The sequence below is a fragment of the Semicossyphus pulcher genome, unplaced genomic scaffold (genome assembly GCF_022749685.1).
Source record: "Semicossyphus pulcher isolate SPU_LCO1_2020_fin unplaced genomic scaffold, fSemPul1.0.p SCAF_22, whole genome shotgun sequence".
NCBI classification, from domain to species: Eukaryota; Metazoa; Chordata; class Actinopteri; order Labriformes; family Labridae; genus Semicossyphus; species Semicossyphus pulcher.
In genome coordinates this window covers 6,376,060-6,396,861 of record NW_027211696.1, presented here as the reverse complement: position 1 = coordinate 6,396,861, position 20,802 = coordinate 6,376,060, and the positions used below count along the sequence as shown (strand labels likewise).

General features: G+C 42.3%; 1 protein-coding gene across 1 annotated transcript; it reads right to left on the bottom strand.

Annotated features, from left to right (window-relative positions):
• Positions 1-5,046: 5,046 nt before the first annotated feature.
• Positions 5,047-15,788, bottom strand: urm1 (ubiquitin related modifier 1). The gene is made up of 5 exons (XM_069673918.1): positions 15,748-15,788; positions 14,690-14,760; positions 8,622-8,703; positions 6,522-6,570; positions 5,047-5,984 (listed from the first exon to the last, which is right to left on the bottom strand). Exons 1-5 carry the CDS (start codon positions 15,780-15,782, stop codon positions 5,916-5,918), a joined length of 306 nt encoding a protein of 101 aa, XP_069530019.1. The 5' UTR covers positions 15,783-15,788; the 3' UTR covers positions 5,047-5,915.
• Between the last annotated feature and the right edge of the window lie 5,014 nt (positions 15,789-20,802).

Sequence of the window (20,802 nt, the reverse complement as noted above, 5' to 3'; positions counted from 1 at the left end):
AAAATGATCAATGCACTTTTGCAAGATCTAAGTCAGATTAGCTTCATAAAGGGAGATTTATCTATATGTAAAATATAAGACAGCACAGCGTCTGTCACCCACACAGTCATCCATCACATGGGCATCATATAATCCGCTCATTTTCTCTCATTCGGGACTAAAAACTTGCCACACAAGCCCACATACAGTAGTTTGCCCTTTCTGCAGCAGAATGGCCGCACATGGCGCTGAAGGCACCGCTTTATGCCCGCGTGCCTGGTTACGGCGTTGCACTAGTTTGCTCACACAAGAGAGAGGGGCACAAGACAAACAGTGAACGTCATGCAGTGCGGTCAGAGAGTAAACAGTGTCGGGATTGTAATCTCTTTTTGGGGAGAAAATAGGGCTGTTGTGTCTTTAAGAGGGGCTGCTGGTCCCTCATCGCAGCTGCTGGCGTGTGTGTGTGTGTGTGTACGTGTGTGTGTGTGTATGTGTGTGTGACATAGAGGACAGCGGAGATTCATTACTTAAGCAGTACAATGGACATTTATCACCCCGTGGTGTTATTCAAATTCAGTACCAAGCGAGGACCTTCTCCACTCCTCACTCCGCCTCGCGCCGCGGACGCAGCGTTTATTGTTGGAGGAAAAAAGCCAGGAGGGCACAGAGAGAGAGAGACACGCATCCAGGCAGTCAGTCAGCACGAGAGAGCCGAGAAGGAAGGATGGAAGGAAGGAAGGGGAGGCAGGAGCCCCGCTTCTCTCTCCTCCTGCTCCTCAGCCTCTTTTCGTCACCATCCGACGCTGCTGGCTGGCTGGAGGGGGATTTGGACGGAGCGGAGCGGATCCGTCGTGGGAACTGAACCAAGGACGCACCAACCAACGGGAACTAAGGGGTTTCCTTTTTTTTTTTTTTTAAAGAAAATCTGCTTTAAAACACAAGAGGAAAGAACATAAACGCTCCAAGTGTGTCTTCAAATAGGAGGGGATTTTTCTTTTCTTTTTTCTTTTACATGTAACATCCGTGGAGAGCCTTTGTGCATCCTGAGGCTCCAGAACTGAGCAGTCTTTCCCGAAATCGATGACAGTAAACAGGTGCAGAAATGGCGAAATGTGGGGTTTTCTCACCTCGGACTTTCAAATCAAATAGAAGTCTATTCCGCGAGTGTTTTTTCTTCCTCTTTTTCGAGACACTTTGAAAGTGAGAGACTCCCCGGCGAACCGGAGATGACATTTTACTTAAAGATGCATTTCAGCCATCTTAAGGCCCCAGAGATGTGACGAGACTTGGGGTTAACTTTACAACTAGCAACCAGTGTAAAGGCATGGAGAGGTATAAAAGTAGCTGCTTTGAACAGAAGAAGAAAACTTACTTATTTTTGCTGCAAAATGCCTCCTTTGCAATATAAAACAGCTGCTAAAAAGCATGCACTTTATTTGACTCAGTTCAGCAGAGGAAATTAGTTTCTTGCAGGAAGTGTGCTCCAGCATTTTGCATGAATAGTTTAGATAAAAGTTGCACTACATGCTCTATTTGGACGGAGGAAAAAATCCTGAGGTTTACATTTCTGCTGCAAAAGCTCAGTGTTGTAAATGCATGTAAAGAAAAGTGCTGTTTTTCAAAGTAAAAGACGAATGCTGAGCAGGGAGAATGTCAAAAAAATAACGCACAGATCTGCAACCTGCAAGAGGAGGGAAAAAAAGAAGCCTTTTCAGTGTCAGACGCAGCTCGTTCTGTCAAAGGGCACGCAGGCAGCCGTAGCAGGTGCAGCCATGGGCCTACAGCTACAATAACCGCTCGTGCACACTTGTGATTTAAATAATTAAATGCTCCTTTTTTTTCGCCTTTTAATCTCTGACAGAGGACACGCAGGAGTCTTTAGCGTCTGATTGTCCAAACGCAATTCTTGAGTAAACTCGAATTCAACCCCAAGAATTGTGTATGGACATCTGTTGCTGCAGACTCACATTCATCACTGCCTGCTGTCTTTGGCCAAACGCCACACGCAGAATGTAGGCCTCCCACGCCACAAAGACGCCTCTGTAGAAAGGCCGTTTTATATTGAAAGTGTCTCATTTCAGGTAAGACGTGGAGCACTTTGAGGACGCGTTACTCCAATAAAGAGGAGTGAAAACATCATTCTGCTTCATGTTACGTGTTTTTCGGGGGTGTGCTGTAGCTGGCCCGATTGGTATTTACACTTTGTCGAAGATCTAATCAGGGCTGTTTGTTTTAAATGGCAAATATCGACGGGTAGCATCGATGTATCGACTGTGTTCGGCAAATAGTAGAAAGCAGCGAGTTGACTGGTCAGAAGGAGGCCCGCGTGCAGCAGGGGGGGCGGGGGGGGGGGGGGGGGAGATAGAAACTGAGCATCTAAAGTAGCGAATGAGGAGATTAAAAAAAAGAAAAAGAGCAGATAAATACAGAAAAGTTTTCGTTCAAAGCTACATGTAATAAATTGTCACTATTAAAAGAGTATAGGCTGTTTGTACGCAAAGCTGGGGTGAAATCACTTGATATAGATATATAACTTATAAAAAATATTTTATAAAAGTATTTAGTTCTTAAATTCTAATCATTATACTGAATAGAGAAATGCTACATAGCTGTAAAACAGCACAGAGGAGGCCTGATGGCTGAAGCTGCCAAATCTCTGGAGCCAAACAGCGTCACTGATACATCACGTGGGACACGTTTTTTTTTCTTTTTTTTTGACACATTTGATGTTTTTAACTTTATTCATCCCCTTTCTTTTTTTCCACTTCAAATTAACGATTTTATTGCTTACATTTTTTTTTCAAACTGTTGTTTTAAAAAAAACCGATTTATTATTCAGGCTAACATAAAAAACGAATATTTATAAAATAAAGAAAAATATCGACGTTTTTAAAGGTTAAGGCAATATTATATGAATTAAACTACTTCTAAAAGATATTTTCTAATTAAAAAAAACAAATGTTTTTATTTTGTTGTAGACAGCATTTAATTAAAACACCACACACACACACACACACACACACACACACAACACAGTGTGTGTGTTGTGTTTGAACATGAAAGGCTAACCGTTGTTAATTCCAGAGGATCAATGCATCATGTTTGCAAACATGCTTTTGTGTTAAAAGGAACACGCAAATCTTCCTCTTTGTGTATTTTAGCATTAAATTGGACGTTACAACCCTACATTTAATATGATGCTATTTAAAGCCTGCTCTGCACTAATGCATGCTTTATGCACGTGTTCTTTCTACGTGCTACAAAACATAGCTGCATAACAGGAACGTGTTTGCCATAAAAAGCTCGTTTTATATAATAAGAACTTTGGGTTAAAATGTGAAGTTATTTGGACGTTTAGCTTAGCTTTAGGTTTGTGAAATTCGTTGCATGTTTGAGTCTCAGCACTGGAGTCACTGCTGCAAATTATAAGAGCACAAGCTGCACATTTGGCAACATGAAAACTAAAGTATAGGCAGGTGTCAATACAGTGCATGAGTACAAGCACAAATCTATGCGAAGTTGTACTAAGTCACGGGTAAAATTTTGTCAACATAATCAGAATATGAGGGTAGGCCTAAGTTTTTTCGTTAAATAAAAAAACACATAACTATCAACCCAACGGATAAATTATGTTATTATGTGAAATCATAGTCTGGTAGTTTATTTTTTATTAGCTCGTGCTTACTTTATGGCCGTTTACCAGCACAGGCGCTTTTTATGCCCACTGTTGTAACCCGGACTGCTCTCAGTGGTTATTATACGTGTGTGTGTGATGTGATGGTGCGTTCACTGTCTCACCACCAGCACCGTCACCATCTCTCCTGCTGAGCTGACAGACAGTCAGTGTGCAGGCTGAGGACTGAACCCAGGAAATAGTCCAGACCCTGCAGGACTCATGGAAGACCTCCAGTAGCTTATTTATAACTGTGTGCATATTAGAGCTCGAGTGAATAACAACGGAAGCCGAGGGGGAATTAAACGAGGGATTTGCACAGGAATTATGGGAAAGTGTAACAAAATGTATTAGCTGTGGCTGTAACTGATACCGTAAAATGTAAAAACAGTTTAAAAGATTATATAAAGCCTGTATAAACTTTGAAACATTTGATATTTTTAATATTTTGCCCAAATAAAAAAATGCAAAGGCCTGAACTCTAGCTAGCTATCCCAGTGCTTCACTCTCTCCTCTCTAACCCCCTCCTAGCTTCATTAGCATTTCCTTTCTAGCCGCCATTATCGGCCGGTTTCCCGTTGCAAATCGGACTCCACGACCGAGAAAAGGTTTTAGGTCGCCCCGGGCGTTCAGAGGAGGGCAACCCGGAGGCTACACCTCGACCTCCCGCAGTGCTCCTGTAGTTCACACCCCACCCACCACCGTCACCACCACACGCACACACGTATAGAAACACACACAGCACCCCCTCTTATGAATATTCCAGCTGAGAGGGGCTATAGGACGGTCAAATCTCCCTGAAGTCTCGTCTAATCAGCCTAAAACTGCAGTGTGATCACAGAGCAGGCCTTAAATCGATCAGATATAAGCTATCAGCAGGAATTATCGAAGCGTGATGGAAAATCCTAATTGAGAAAAGAGTCTGGCTAAAGGCCTCTGTGTGAGGTACAGGCTGGTATGGACCCTTACAGCCTAAAGTGGACTTTATGGTGACATTATAAAGCGCAAAAACACACAATATCTTATAGTGTAAAATTTAAATTGGAAACAAATAATGATACCATGGATGACAGTTAAAACTGAAGACAATCCCGACACTGATTACACTGTACCAAAGATTATTAGCCTATTTAGTACAATTGTAATTGTCGTAATTTAAACAGTATGACGTTTTTCTAATTTATAATAGCCCATCTCTAATACGTTATTTGCCCGAGTTTAGGACAGAAAATAGTCCCTTTTCACTGGAATGTTGGTGGGGGAAAAAAGCTAGCAAAAAATAAAATATAGTTTTGAAAAATGTAATAAATAAATACACTCGATAATTATGAGTTTTATAACAGAAATTCTGGTAAAAAAAATGTTGAGGAGCTCGTTTAAAAAAAAAAAGTTTAATATTTTTATTTAGTAAGCAAAAGAAAAAAAAAAGAAAACATAAAAAAAAAAACTTAATTTCAAAAAACGTAAATTACAAGGGATAAAAAAACAAAAAAGGACACTTTATTTGATCCCCATAATTCGCATATCTAAGCAGTAAATTAACATGTTACACATGGTTTATAATACCTGAAAATGTCAGCAGATGTAAAGACATTTTTATTCATAATTTCTAATTGCACATGTGAAGCATCCATAACTGTCTGCTGGTGCACAAACAGATTATGTATGACTTAAACAGTTGTAATAATATAAAAAATGGCCTTACTTAACTTCTAATTGTTTACAAATACTTAAAAGAAAGACTCAATGTACTTATCTCTGCTTAAAACTGTAAGAGTGTGTTATGAAGAATTAATTAACTGTTTTATGCTAAATGCTAATCGCTATATTCTCATGATGTGAAGGTCATTGTATCCCTAAGATAAGGCTTTACTGACTTCTACAGTCATGCTGGAAAAGAGGATGCAAGGAGATGAAGGTTTACACACCAACTGTGGGTTTTTGCACACACACCTGTGAGTTGACCAGTACCACCAGACGCGTCATGCGTTTGCCCTTTAAACCTGTGCAGCTTTATTTAAAAAAATATGTTGCTATTTGTTGCTATTTACGCAAACGTCCACAGAATTCCTGTCTCACCGTTCCCACATTTTTCATGGTAGCCATCTCTGGATTTCCACTCATTCCCGCCGACCGACATCAATCACCCCAGATGTCACGGTGCGGGCAGCGTCCAATGGGGTGAAGTGTTGTTGAGATGTGTTAAGGAAAAAGAGTACAGAGGATGTGGAGGATAAAAAGAGCTGATTTCTCGATTCATTTCCTATCCTCCATGTAGAGTAGAAATAAACACAACGTTGTCCTGGTCTTGTAGTTGGTAGTCCAGCTCTCCCTGAGGTTAAGAAAACACACAAAACATTCAATATTCAAACACCTCGACGATTCAGAGGAGAAATACACTCCTGTGTTCCCATTCAGGTCCAATCAATGACAAACTTTTCATTTCATTTACATCCTGTGCTGCGTCCTGTAATTGAATCAATGGATTCAAATTGAAGCGTTCAGACTGTGTGTGCATGTAAATATGTGTTCAGATATATGAGGCCCCAAGGACAAACATGCTCTGCAGCTGCGTTACCGTTATATGAACATGAAGTGACTCAGAGAAAATGAACAATCAGTGTGCATATCTTCTAACCTTCACACCCACAGTCTTCCTGATGTAAACACAAGCATCTTAACACAGCTACGGTCTCCAATCATTTAACAGTGTAACAGTATCACTTAGAAACAGACAACACAGGGTAAAAGAGCTGAAAATAAAAGTAATGCATGTTTGACAGGCTGCTTGTAACACACACACACACACACACACACACACACACTCTCTCTACACCATCTGACAGTGAACGTGGCTCCCAGTGCTCACCATTAGCTCCCAGTCTGCATCATTGATAAGCACCAGAATCCCAGGTCTCCTGTGGGAAAACACACGGCATTGGGTCAGACACATCTCCCAGAGGAAACACCGCATGGCGCACACACACACACGCACAGATGTGTGTGAAAGATACAAACAGGTAGAGAAGAAAAACCTCCATGTTTACAAAGAAATAAGAAACACTTTAATGCTTACATTAAGGGAAATAAGCATTCTGCATTTAGTCAATTAGAGAAATACAGACACAAAACAAGCTTTTAAGTTGCATTGAAAATGAAAACTATATTAGCGAAGCACGAGAATAAAGATTAAAATCATGCTTTAAGTAAGAAAAAAGTATTGCTTTCTAAGGGATACATTTTTTATTTTCTCACTGAATGTAGCCCATGCATCTTCAAATTAAAGCATATTTTAATTCTAATTTTTAATTACAGCCTTCCTAAAAATGACCAATTAAGCATTTATGCGGGTGTATTGGGACTATTTTTTGCTATCAAACTCCTAAATAACAGTCATAATTAAATCAATGCTGTTATTAGACGGTAACTGATGCACACACCTGAAAGAAACTACATGTGTCCTTTTTTTTTACTGAAATCTTTTAAACAAAAAAATGTATCATTATCATCATAAAATGCTGCTGTCGCGCAGAAACCTTGTATCTCCAAAACCACAACTTTTCAGGAAATGGGGATAAAAAAACCTGTTTGTCACTACTCAAAAAACTGCAACAAATTAACACATGTGTCTGTCTATAAAGTCAGTTACCTGTGTGTTTCATGATATCTGCAGATGTAGGCGGCGACTAATAGCATTCATTTATGAAAAAAAGAAAAAGATGAAATATGGAGATACGAGGTTTCTGCCCGACAGCAGCGAAAATGTAGCTCAGAAAGCAAAAATGTATATCATGTCTGGTGTTGCAATTTTAAACTTCATTGCATGAAAATTAAGACAACTAGTGTGTTTATGGTAATAAATGTATCAGTGCAAGTGACTGTACGTGCGTGTTAAATTCATGTTACAGCCCATACAGGATCCCACACTGGGGTTATTCTCATTGCTGCTCATGCTATAAACATCTAGCCATTCACAAATTCCAAAACAGTTTTCTGGCTAAACAAGGATTCAAAGTAACGAGGAGGATTTTTTCAAAATAAAAGAGACGTAAGAAGATTGTGTAGGAGAAAACAGCGTGTCCCTGGAAATGAGTGGGGCTGAAATTAAAACACACATAAGGCCTAACAACAAGAATAAAAGAAAGGAGGAGGATAATGTGGATAACGGGGGGAGGTGCAGCCTCCTCAACACATGATAGTGTGTTTTTTTAAGAGCCACAGGATAGTGTTGAGGTTATGTGCACGGTGCGATAACGCCTGTAACAGATACTGCTGCCTCTCAGGCTGCTGCTCCTTGCCACCTTATGGATGACGTCAGCGAGCCAGGGCAGCGTGAGAGGAACCTGTGAGCCTAAAGAAAGACACACAACAAGGCTGCGTTCAGGAAAGACAAAAGAATTTAAGAAGAGCTCTTGTTTTTGTTTTTTTTAAGCTAATGTAGAAACACTTGTGAAAATCAGTGTGTGCTGCAAACATAAAGTACACACACACATCTAATCTATGAGGGTTTATAGGTAGTCGGGCTTTTTCTCCATTCATTGGTTTAGGTGCAGCTATAAATAGTGCTGCACAAAGGCAGCTGTAAAAGTCAGCCAGTCCTATAAGGCTGCTGTGAGCCCCGGACCCACACATGCATGTGTGTGTGCGTGCGTAAAAACACACACTCACACTTGCACACAGGTAATCATCTTACTGAAACCCATAACCTGAAGGCTGGAGTGGGTTTTTTTTTCCCCAGCATTTCAGCACTTTTTAAGCTGCAGGAGAAATGCTTCAGAAAGCTGCTCAACAAAACGTCAGTTTCTTCTTTACATTTAGATTCTACTTACAGAAAAATTTCCATCAAATATGACTTATTTTTAATAGTATAAATTATGATCCACCGGCTCTGTGATGTAAAACACACCCTACACGGTTACACTGCTGTACACAGATCAAGTGTGTGTCAAGTGCACACACACACACTCACACAGACTCTCCCTGGACAAAGAGCTCGGGCCGTTCCTTCAGCAGGTTCTGTTGGATCCAGACCAGCAGCTGCTTCACGTCCCCTGAAAAACAGACACACACACATATATAAATACAGCCCATACACACACACACAAAGCCCATACACAGGCAGACAACAGAGGTCATAGGTCAGGGGTTGAGGGTCAAGGTGCACGGTTCCAGCCCCCTGGTCGATGTGACGCGACGGAAGCACCAGGCGGGATGAGGCTGCGTATATATATATATGTGTGTGTGTGTGTGTCTGTGTGTGCATGTATATTTATGAGTGTATGTGTATGTTTGGGGGGGAGAGAGGACACTGGAAATGGGGGGAGGGTGCAGCGAAGTCAATGGCCAAGAGCGACATTGTTCACCTTGGTAAGAGAGGAGTAAAATGTGTGTATAAAGCAAGAAGAAAACAGGAAGCATCGACAGCTTGGTGTCGATTTCTAAGGGTTTAAATAAAGACAAAAAATTAAGGAGATTTTTTTGGATTAAAACGAACTAAAAACCCATTTTTAGAATATTAATTTTCTTTGTTGGAGCTGGAATCTGAGCGTAGCTACGAGTCTGACCCCCCGGAACAATCAGATTGACCTTGTCTCAACAATAGGTCGAGCGTCTCGCAGACAGACTGACGGAAAGCCACAAAGGCAACGACAATGAGAGGTTTTAGGAGAAATCCCCGCTAAACAACCAATAATGAATATATTACAGTGATGGCGGCTGGTGGGGCTAAGATGCAAGGTGGTGTGAGAGCTTTGGAGTGTGTGTGTGTTCATAATTTGTGCGTTACTTGAAGAAAAAATTGAAGCAGAATCAGGGCATAAAAAAGTAGACCCTCTTATATCGTCATGTGATCGTTTCCTGAGGGTGCGGCGCGCGTGTGTGTATGACCACAGCTGTCTTCTTAATGTACAGGAGCTCGGCGACTCGCGCTAACACGTGAGAGCATCACCACACCACTGGTAGCCATATCACACACACGCACACACGACCTTAAAATGAACAGTAACGGCCTCCTGGACCGGTTAGCACATAAAAGGAAAGAAAAGCAGAGATGAAGGATGGGAAATGAAATGAAAGAGAAGAAATTAAGAGGAAATGTGTTGTAAAAGGGGACGGAGGGAGTAAGAGCAGCAGCAGCAGCAGCAGCAGCAGCAGATGGGGGAGATGCAGAGGGTGAGAGGACGACGGTGAGTCATCCCGAGCCAGGTGTGAGGAGAGCGGTGGAGCCGCGGCAGGTAGACACCGGAGCGCTCGGGAGTTCAGCTGGATGAGAGGCAGAGCTGACATGACATTAAAACAGGAAATACATTCAGACGCTCAAAAAAGAGAGCCACATATATATTAGATATTTGGTGCCTGAGATGCTTCAAAAATTCACCAAAATAAGAGCCTTTCACAGGATAGAAAACAGGTGCAAGGGGTTGAAAGTGAAATAGGTGTATTTTTTCACTGACTTTGGTTTACGGCTCAATTTATTCATCTATAAAATCGCAGAAATATCAGCGATTCTTTCTTAATGAAGCAACAATGATAAAATAAAATATAATCGAAGGAAACATGTTAAAAAAAAGGTATAAAAAGTCAAATTAAGAGGCCTACACTCGCAGCATTTGGCGATAAAAGATTCATGAAATAAAAGGTACCTGAAGGCACCTGCCTGCCTACTCACTGTGGCTCATGATGTGTCATATATATAAAACTGTGTGTGTGTCCGAGCCTGTGCGCGTGCAGCGTTCAGGTTAATTGCAGCGCTGTCGGCTGCCTCAGTAGTATAATGATAGTGCTGGTTCTCTACGGTTCCAGGCCTCCATATAAAAAAAAAAAAAGACAAACACCTCCCTTTGCAACACGCAGAGGAGAGTACAAGGCAGTGAATATTGACCTCTGCAGGGCTAAAAACAGAACTAATCACTCCGGCAGTCATAACTCCTTCTTTGTGGTGACTCCTTTCTTTTGCTCGCTCTCTCTGTTCTCCGCTATCGGTAATTTTTCTCCACCATTACCCCTTATTCGCTCTTCTGCTGCTCGCCCATTTACTTTTCCATTTGCTCCCTCTCTCTCTCTCTCCACCTCACACACACACACTCTTTAATTCTCTCATAAAACCTGCTCTCCTCCCCTCTCTCTTCTTTTTATTTCCCATCCTGAAAACACACACACGGAAACATGTTAGAAGTTGCTGTCGATGCGCAGGTCGATAATAATTCAAAGTTTCATCAGTTAAGATTTTTATAAGAGAAAGAGTCATCAGGCGCTGCTCTTTCATGGCTTTCTTGTAAAAGGTTACACACGGGTCTTTAAAGCAGCCCACCTTGTATAAATGAGTGTATAAAAAACTGGAGGACAATGTAAAGAAATTAGAGAGGTGTAGGAGGAAGTGGAGGTATGACAGCGCTTTCAGATCCAGGTAGAAGACGGGAAAGAAAATGAGAGGCGATAGGGAGGGAAAATGCGTCACACGCTCCCAGAGCATCCTGGGATATCTGCGTTGCGTGGGTGGAAAAGATGCATGGAGGGAGGGGAGGGAAAAGGCGCCATTTTGACGCCGATTCAAACCCCGCTTTTCTTTTGTGCGTGCAGTTTTTTCCGCCCTTTCTTCTTCTTCTTCTTCCATTATGACGGTCATGTGACGGGAGGGGGGCGAGCGATCCATCTTTCTGCTGATACGAGGGGCAGAAAGTGTGTGATCCTTAGACCACGGGGGTGTTGTTGTGAGAGAGGGAGAGAGTTAGGTAGATATATAGGGAGAAGGGGGGAAAGAGAGAGAGAGAGAGGGAGTGGGGGTGGGGCCTTTCAGTCGAGGGTCATCAATCACCGACTGGGGTCAAAGAGAAATACGGAGGATTCAGAAGCAATTATATCTGCCTTCACTGCACCCCGCCTGTATTCACACACACACGCAAACAAACGCACACTGGTGTGTGTGTGTGCGTGTGAGGCGGAATTAGCTCAAAGCAGCGTTCTAAGAATCAGACGCACAACCAGCAACATCACAACGAGCAGATCAACCAGGAAGTGTTACGTCAAAGTGTCTGAGCTCAGGTGACAGGAAAATTGTTCACCTTTCTCCTCATAGAGCAAAACTTTGAGATGTTTTGTGTTGAACGCACACACACACACACACACACGCACGCGCACGCACACACACAGGTCGGCTGGTGCAGCAAGGTCATATCTGACTGACATTCCCTGTTCTGGTCAACTTTTGTCTTTTGGTTGTCGAGGTAACATCAGCGCCGTGGATGAACACCCTTTGTTTAGTCAAATACCAAAGACACATATTTTCTCTCGTTAGTTCGATCTCTTTGTAGCACACACACACACACACACACACACACACACACACACATATATAAATCCAAAAACATTTGAACCCTACGTAACTTCGGCATTCACGCTCGTCACTATTTTCTCGATGACCTGGGCGCTGACGGAGAAATGAAATCAGCCGCAGGTTTTCCCTCGACTCCTCCATGCTGAGTCAGTGAGCCAGACTGGGAGGAACCGGAATCCTTCAGCAAAATAAAATCTAATCAATTCAGATCCCGAGGTGTGAAGTGAAGTTTTTATGAACTGAGAAATGATGTCAGACGAAACATGACTTAAAGCTCTCTCACCGTACTGCTCTTCTGCAGCCTATAGAATAAACAAACGCTTCCCTTTTAACCCCTTTACTACCCAGCATTAACACACACACACATGTGCAGCAGCGTTGACCACCGGGCAACGTTTAGAAATGAGGGAGGCAACAAGGTTTAGAAACAGAGCAGGCATTCACACAGATGTTAGAGATGAGTATGAAAGGAGGGAGGAACAGGAAGAGTTATAGGAGGGAGGTATGGAGGAAGAGTGAAAGGGAAAAGCGGTGTTATGGGACATACATTTGTTGGTAGAGGGTAAATAAGACATTATATTATTACATTATTTTATATATGTAAGAGATAATGTATAGCGTGCAGGTTGTTACAGTGGATTAAATACTTGATTCTGATTGGTTAATTACAGCATTCCGAGGTCTGCTAGTTCTCGATATGGACCGTTGCTGTGAAGAACAGACTGTAACGAACAGAGGAGCCCCTTCAGGGTGAGACAAGACCCCGACCTTAAGCCGCTTTCCCACTGGTCAAAAAACCTGCTAACATTCGGCTTTTTTGCTTCATGGGAAAGGCTACAATCGGCATTCAGACCCGGGTCAAATGACTCTGCAGTAGACCTGGGTAATTATCGCCTTGGCTCCGATCGGCATTGATGGGAACACAAAACCCGAGTCGACCTGCTAATCTCCGCCCCCTCTCCGGCGCCATGCTATGCTCCATCGGTAACTTCTGCGACTCCTTGTCATCTCAGCCACAAATTCCGCCCGTCTCCGTCCGAGCAGCACTCGAACATACGTGCCATAAAGACCTAACCACCGTAACATCTTCACTGTTTACTAACCCTGTTTTCAGGCGGTGACGCAGCAGGAAAGAGACCGACAAGTATACTCCACTGGCAATGGGAAAAGAGACAATCGGCATCTATAAGTGTGTCTTCCTGGGTCTGAAAAACCGGCTTATTGCAGTGGGAAAAGAGTATTAGCGTCGGGGGCCTGCTCACCCTGTTGAGTTCCATTCCGGTATAACAACCCGCTACATTAACCCCTACATGAACTCTGATCCTTTATATACTTTTACTACCTTACCTACCTGCCTAATGAAGCGACAAGTACACCTATGATATAAAGTAGTATACTTAAAAGATAACAAAAATAATGCTCATAAAAAGCCACAAACTGATCTGTGAAGCCATTGTTACAGCTGTATGTTTTCCCTGCACTGTTTGTCCCTTTTCCCCTTCTGTAGTTTCTTCCCCGGTGATTGCTCAACGAGGTGCACCTGGCCGAGGTGTTTAAAAACCCAGTATGAACATATGAGGACAGAAGCTTCTGGAATGGGGACTGCTGTGGCTTAGCAGCGATTTGTGTTTTGCTCATGTTTGTCCTAAGTTGATCTTTCTTTAATGATTTCGGTCTTTGTGTTTTAATTAATAATAAATCCCTTGGTTTTAGGTTTTTTTTTAGTGTTTCATATGACTTTGTTGGGTCAACTGTGGATCGTTGTTGACCCCATTCGGCCGCCTTAGGGTGGGGAGTAACACCGGTAGCATTAATTGCAGTGTATACTGATCAGCCATAATATTATGACCACCTGCCTAATATTGTTAGGACCCCTTTTGCTGCCAAAGCAGCCCAGACCCGTCGAGGCATTGACTCCACTACACCTCTGAAGGTGTGCTGAGGTATCTGGCATCAACATGTTAGCAGCAGATCCTTTAAGTCCAGTAAGTTGTTAGGTCAGACCAGGCCACCTTCTTCCATTGCTCCATGGTCCAGTTCTGATGCTCACGTGCCCATTGTAAGCACTTTCAGAGGTGGACAGGGGTCAGCATGGGCACCCTGACCGGTCTGCGGCTATGCAGCTCCATACACAACAAACTGTAATGCTCTGTGTTCTGACACCTTTCTATCAGAACCTGCATTATTTGAGCTACAGTAGCTCTTCTGTTGTATCGGACAGCACGGGCCAGCTTTCACTCCTCATGCGCTTCAATGAACCAGTTGCCGGTTAACTGGGTTTGCTTCCTTGGACCACTTTTGGTCGGTCCTGACCGCTGCAGACCGGGAACACCCCACAAGAGCTGCAGTTCTAGAGATGCTCTGACCCAGTCGTCTAGCCAACACAATTTGGAACCTGGCAATGTCGCTCACATCCTTATGCCTGCCCATTTTTCTTGCTTCTAACACATCAACTTCGAGAACAAAACATTCACTTTCTGCCTAACAATAATAACGAGATAAACAATGTTATTCACTTCACCTTTCAGTGGTCATGGTGTTATGGCTGATCGGTGAGTCTTAGATAAAAGCTGCAATTTATGTGAAATCAGGACACTAACAACATTTCTCATCCTTGGGATTAAAATGCTTTCACATAGTATCACCACAGTCTTCAAAGAGGCTCCACGTATGACATGCACAGACAGGTGACAGGTGATACTCACAGGGTTCTGATTGGCTCGGAAGAGTCACATGATGTTGCTTCACACCATTAAAAAGCAGCTCTGCTCCACCACTAGAATCAAAAGAGTGAGACATCAATGGATGACATATATAAACCCATTCATGCCTGGTTTCCATTACCCTGAGCTTGAGGCAGTATAAACAGACAAAGAAGCAGGTTTAGTATGGATTTTACCTAATGAATGAGTGTCTAATTACTGCAACATATCTTATCTTTAACATTCATTAAAATTATAGGAAACCCTGTAAAATAAAGTGTGACCAACCACTTTACATCATGAATGGTATTGTGCTGCTGTCCTTGCTGTCATATTTAGTATTTAGACTTGATGTTCCTCTCTGTCTCAAATCAGGTCAGGTCTTCAGAGACAGAAGGCTTAAGTAGGTCACCTCTTACACCAGCCAAATATGAGCCAATCTCAAGTCCTCGTTTTTGTGATTTAAGCCTGGCATTACTACACTCTATGGTTTACATAGGTTGTAATTTCCTGATATTTTTGTAGTGCATATTTATTATGTTCTGCAAGACAGACTTTGCAGTCTGACATCTGACTGAGCTGCAGGACGAACCAGGAGGGGTACGACGCCTGACCGGGTACGTGCTGTACTCTGTATCTCGTGGAGGAATGTGAGAAAATCTCTCAGTTTTAAATGTTTCACATGATGCACAATGCAGCAGCATCACACTGAGGAGATCTTAAAGTTGAGCAGTCAGCTAAGAGCGGTCCGTTTTTAACGTTATACGCGAGCTAGAGTGTTTTTAACTGCCTAAAGCCAAGACACAATCTCTCCTTCTCCCTGTCACGTAAAAAAGATGACGACACCACACGATAGGATGATGGCTATTTTATAAACAAACTCAGAACTAGCAGGCAGCTAGCTGTTACACTTAGTTGAGCTCTTGTTTGTCTAAATGAAAGTTAACGATATGAAAATAAACTAATGCAGCGGTCGTCCAACACTTCGCTTCTCTTTACCTGGAGACAGAACATCAAAACAAGCTCATAAAACTATCATAAAGGGTTTTAAATGTGCCTACCCAAACTCCAGGTGAATATTTAGGGGCGCTGCCATATTGTCGGCACATGCAGGAAGTAGTGGAGGGATAAAGCGGAAGTGACGTATTTGGAGACGTTTTCCATTTGGTTTACAAAAGACTGCACATAATCACTGCACTGAGATCAAGCTCGTTGTTAATTTTAAAACGGAGCATTTTGTAGACATGCATTTCTTTCTTTCTTTTAAATAAAATTAAATAAAATGTTAATTAGCGTAAAAATGATCAATAACAGTATTACTAAAAACGTGTTTAAAAAGGATTACATTACAAACATTAATAACAGAAAATAAGAGAAAAGAAAAACGTTTGCTTACGAATTCATGTATAGCTAATCTTCTAAAACGACAGCCTTAATTAAAATTATGTTTATTAATAATTATATATTGTTTAAAAAAGGTTACGTTTATGTTTTTTGGGCAAATTGATGCTTATTTAGTTTGAATATATTTTATCTGTATATCATAATGAAATTTATGTTTTCAATATAAGAATCTAAGACGCTTTTGAACAAATTCACTTGAAAGGTTTTTATTTATATTTTTTTTTAGTTTTTTTTTTTACAATAGTTGAATTTTCAGAATTTTGTTTCCAGTGTTTCCAGATTTTCATGCATGCAAACATTTTTGAACTTGGAAATGTAATATTCAACTGAGTTCTTTTCTGCAAATAAACATAACAACTCCTTTATGCCAAGGCAAGAAAGAGAATGTTTATTTGTGTCGCTCAATTCATAGAAGAGCGTACTTTACATTCTGAATTTGAAAAAGAAGGAAAGATAGGACAAAAACATTAACATAGGGAAAAAAGGAATAAACACCTTTTTTTCTAAGGAAAAAAATATAAAGGATAGGGGAGCAAGATGGTCAGTAAGGTGGTCCAAGATGGTGCGAGTCTGAAATCCTTATGAAGTCTGATCTGGCTCTGTTGTCTGTGTTTACTTTCCCCTCTGGGAATAGTTACCTAGAGTTTGAATGGTAAAAGAGATGTCAGAGTCAGGGGTGTATTTTGGTCCTCAGCCATTAAAGATTTATGAACAAGCAGCATTATTTTAAACTCAAGTCTCTGACACACTTAACGCCAGAGAAGAAACCCGAGACTTGGTGTGATGTGTTCAGTTTTCTTGGTGTTTGTCAGGACTCAAACAACAGCATGCTGAGTGAGCAGTGTTTGGATTGTAGTGAAGGGAAGTGCAAACAGCATTTTAATTTGCACTTGAACTTGTTTTTTTTCCCTGTTTGGATTGGTTGGCATGTTTTTATTGACTTATTAAATATTTTGGCCTCCTAAATATAAGATAAACCAGAATATGTGTTACCACTAAGGCTTAAGATGATGTCCCTATTTATGAAGTGTTATTCCCTTGGACTTTATTTTGAAAATAATTATATTTTAAAGTCATTAGTGTATGTAGCACTCTCTCTCCCCCCCTGTGCATGTGCATGTCTGCATGTATTTGCACTGTGCATGTCAATATAAGAGTGTGCATGGGCATGGCATAAGTGTGTGAATGCACATCTGTCCCTCCTGATCCCTCTCTCCCTCCTTATATACATCCTCAATCATACTGGTGACAGTTCCAGTCCCAGTACACAGGGCTGGGAGGAGGAGGTGTGGGGGGGGTATATAGGAGGGGGTCGGTCAGAGGTTTGAATTGCAAATCCGCAGCCTTCTGTTGGCGTCCAAGCCTTCGCAGGCCCTTCCCTGTCTTCATTCATGTGTTAATGAGGAGTCAGTGCAGGGGCAGATAGACGGATCGACCAGGGGCCTGGCGGGGGTGAGGGAAGGGAGGAGTGAGGCGTGGGTGAGGAGGAGGCAGGCGGGAAAAAAAAACGGAGCGGGCCCTCTGACGGCGGAGGCCGCGGTGGAGGTTTTGATGAAGACATGATGCGAACCGTTTGTGTGGTATGTATGAAGAGTGGTGAAAACGGTCCTGGGGCGAGCTCAGAGGGAGGTAAAAGGGGGAGAAGCGGGGGTGTGGGTGGGATTGTTATGGCTGTAAAGTTCATGAGGGATGCAGGAATGATCACACCATCACCGGGTGTCACGTCATGTTTGCTAAGCTGGCTTGAGGTTCATGTAAAGCGGTTCGTGCTATGTTTGCCTCGGTTGTTGGTGGATTTCTTGTGCTCTTTTCATCTTAGTGCACAATCCTGTTAAAAGAAAGAATCTCCCATCATGCATTGCCTGTACCACATTTAAAATACAACTTCCCCACCCTGGACTGGACTCACTAAAACCCTGATAACACCTGATTTATGAGGTCAATTTTGTTCTTATTGAGCGAAAGTAGAGGTCAACTTTGGCGTGACAAAATATTTTTCCCCGTCTTATTTGGTTGGCTTTCTCTAACCAATCTCCGACCCAAACAGCCCTCCTCACCTCAACTTCTCAAACTCAAAGTTGGCTGTGATATCAGACGAGCTGTAGCAAAATTACAACTTTAAATCCCATAAAACCAACAAACCACAGGGGCAAGTTTCAACCTCCCCTCCCCCCGATATCTGCCCCCGTAGATGGGTGTCAAAAGTCACTGCTACGCTGCCAGGCACCAGCTATAAAGCAGCCGGGGTCACACATGATCAGATGACAATGACCAACACAATGGATTAGCTGTAAAAGGACTGGGGGGAGAGATTAGGGGTGAATTGATGACGCTTGGCGGGCTGGTTGGCTGGCTGGCGTGCAGGCAGGCCGCCGAGATCTTGGGTCTGTTTCAATAAGGGAACATAAAGAGGTGAAATTAACATGTACCATGATACCAAGCAGAGAGAATCCTCTTAGAGATTACATCCATGACATGTTACGCCTATGGAACTGTATGGAGGAGGGAGACAAAGAGCAGCGCGGACCATCATTTTCTATTGTAGTAGATTATTTGTTTCTATTCTTCTGAGTTTTGCTCTTTTCTCATCTGAATCGCAGCTTCTTGTACAAAAGCAGTATTTTATCTACTTCCTGTTTTTCTCAGAAAATCTCTCACCTGAAATAAACCAGACCACCCTTCTTTCAGTGTAACAGCTGCCAGGCCGCACTGCTGCTTCCTTCACGAGGTGGTAAGTTGCGAGTATTTCTGCCACATCTGTGCTGTGGTGCACATACACACACGTGTTGACGAGAGCGTGCGTTTATATGAAAACACACTCTTATGGACAAGCACTCGCACACACGCATAGATACGCACACACACACACACACACACACACAGTCCATCTGTCTTTGTCTCCCTCCCACTGCCATCACCGTGGGTCTGTCTGCAAAAAAAATGTGTGATGCTTCACACAACGCGCATGCTCAGTGCGCCTCGTATGATGCATCTTCACCTAAACATGACATACGTTGCACGCATTTTAAACACTGATAACAGTAGCTTAAGTGTCAGAGAGCCAAGACACACGTGGACTAGCAAGGACGCTCTTCTCTACCTGGGGAGCGAGCACTGAAACTCAGGAAGCAGTGCAATGCTATCCATCTGAGCTGGACCAGGAGCCAGGATGCTCATGGCTGCATTTGGCTGGATGAGAGAAAACTGTGAACTCTATGTGAGAGGAGGGTCAGCTGGGGTTTAACAGTGAAATGCTGCCATCTATTGGCTGCTAATGTGCACTGCATATAACTGCTGATGCCTATGACTTCTGCAGTAGTTGTCTTTTCCTACTATAACAAATGTAAAGACAGTAGTCCCCTGGGTGTTTGATAGTAATAAGACTTCTTATTTTATTTAGCTGTATTGCTCTCAAATTCTATTATGTGTAGGTTAGTCCGTCAACATTTCTGACTTCTGTCTATGGCCCTGAGTCCATCCTTTCCTTCCAAAGCTGTACGTCCTTGAAACAGATTGTAGATATAAGTTTAATCTTTAAAAAAAAGCCTTACATATTTCCTTATACAGCTGGGTGCTTCAAAATCAAAGAGTAAAAGGTGCTTGTTGTGGATACATTTCTTCAGCCACTCACAATGCTGTGATGTTAAATGTGCATTAAACATGTTAATGCTTGGGCTGCATGGTGTTGCAGTGGTTAGTGCCGTCGCCCTCACAGCAAGAAGGTTCCAAAGACATGCTGGTTAGGTTAAATTGTGACTCTAAACTGCCTGTAGGTGTGAGCATGAAAGGTTGTCTGTCTCAATGTGTCAGCCCTGTGAACCCCAGGGTGTAACCCGCCTCTCGCCCAATGACAGCCCCGACCCTGAATATGATAGGCGGTATATATAACGGATGGATGGATGGATTACTTAAACAGTTAAAGGTGCTCGTTTTGGAGACCGTCTGCAGCCACTTATGATGCTAGTGAGTATTGAATATGCATACATATGTCATGCATGTGGTGGAGTGGTTAGCGCTGCTGCCTCACAGCTAGAAGGTTCCTGGTTCAAACGAATGGGGCCTTTCTGTGTGGTGTTTGCATGTTCTCTCCTTGCATGTGTGGGTTCCCTCCGGATGCTCCAGCTTCCTCCCACAATCCAAAGACATGCTCGTCCTCTCAGCCAAAGACAGTTGGGCTCCAGCCTGAACAGAATAAGCGGTATAGATAATGGATGGATGGATGTTAATGCATTATGTTTATATGAATTTTTGGAATAACCAGATATTTTTAAAGCTTAATCCTGATCATTTAACAAATGTCCTTAATGTCTTAAAAACATAAAAACTCTTTTAAACTCGTGAACATGGCAACATATAAAATCACACAGTCAAAACGATACCAGCAATATACATGTGGGATTTTTCTTCCTTGACAAAAACACACCGTTTGACACGAGCAATCATTTTATTTGAAAAAAAGTGAATTGCTATGTACAGTACGTAAAAAAACATGAGATCAGTCCTGAAACATTTCTTGTCTTTTTGCTTCGTCTCACACAGTCCTGTTATAAAAAACAGGAGAATCCACACGCGGTCAGATCATTCCTGTACAGCATTCAACAGAGGACAAATAAAAACACATTACATCATCACCAGTTTGATCACATATCAAACCTAAACCAGTAGGTTTTATATATGAGAACTGCGATATCAAACATTGGTCTCAAAACACA

Bases quoted from the DNA above. Each gene is read 5' to 3' on its own strand.
- urm1 (XM_069673918.1), bottom strand. From the start codon at position 15,782: ATGGCAGCGCCCCTAAATATTCACCTGGAGTTTGG. The intron at 8,704-14,689 runs GTGAGTATCACC...TCTGTTTTTCAG, and splicing joins TCCGAGCCAATCAGAACCCT to GGGACGTGAAGCAGCTGCTG. The intron at 5,985-6,521 runs GTGAGCACTGGG...TCTTAACCTCAG, and splicing joins ATGCAGACTGGGAGCTAATG to GGAGAGCTGGACTACCAACT.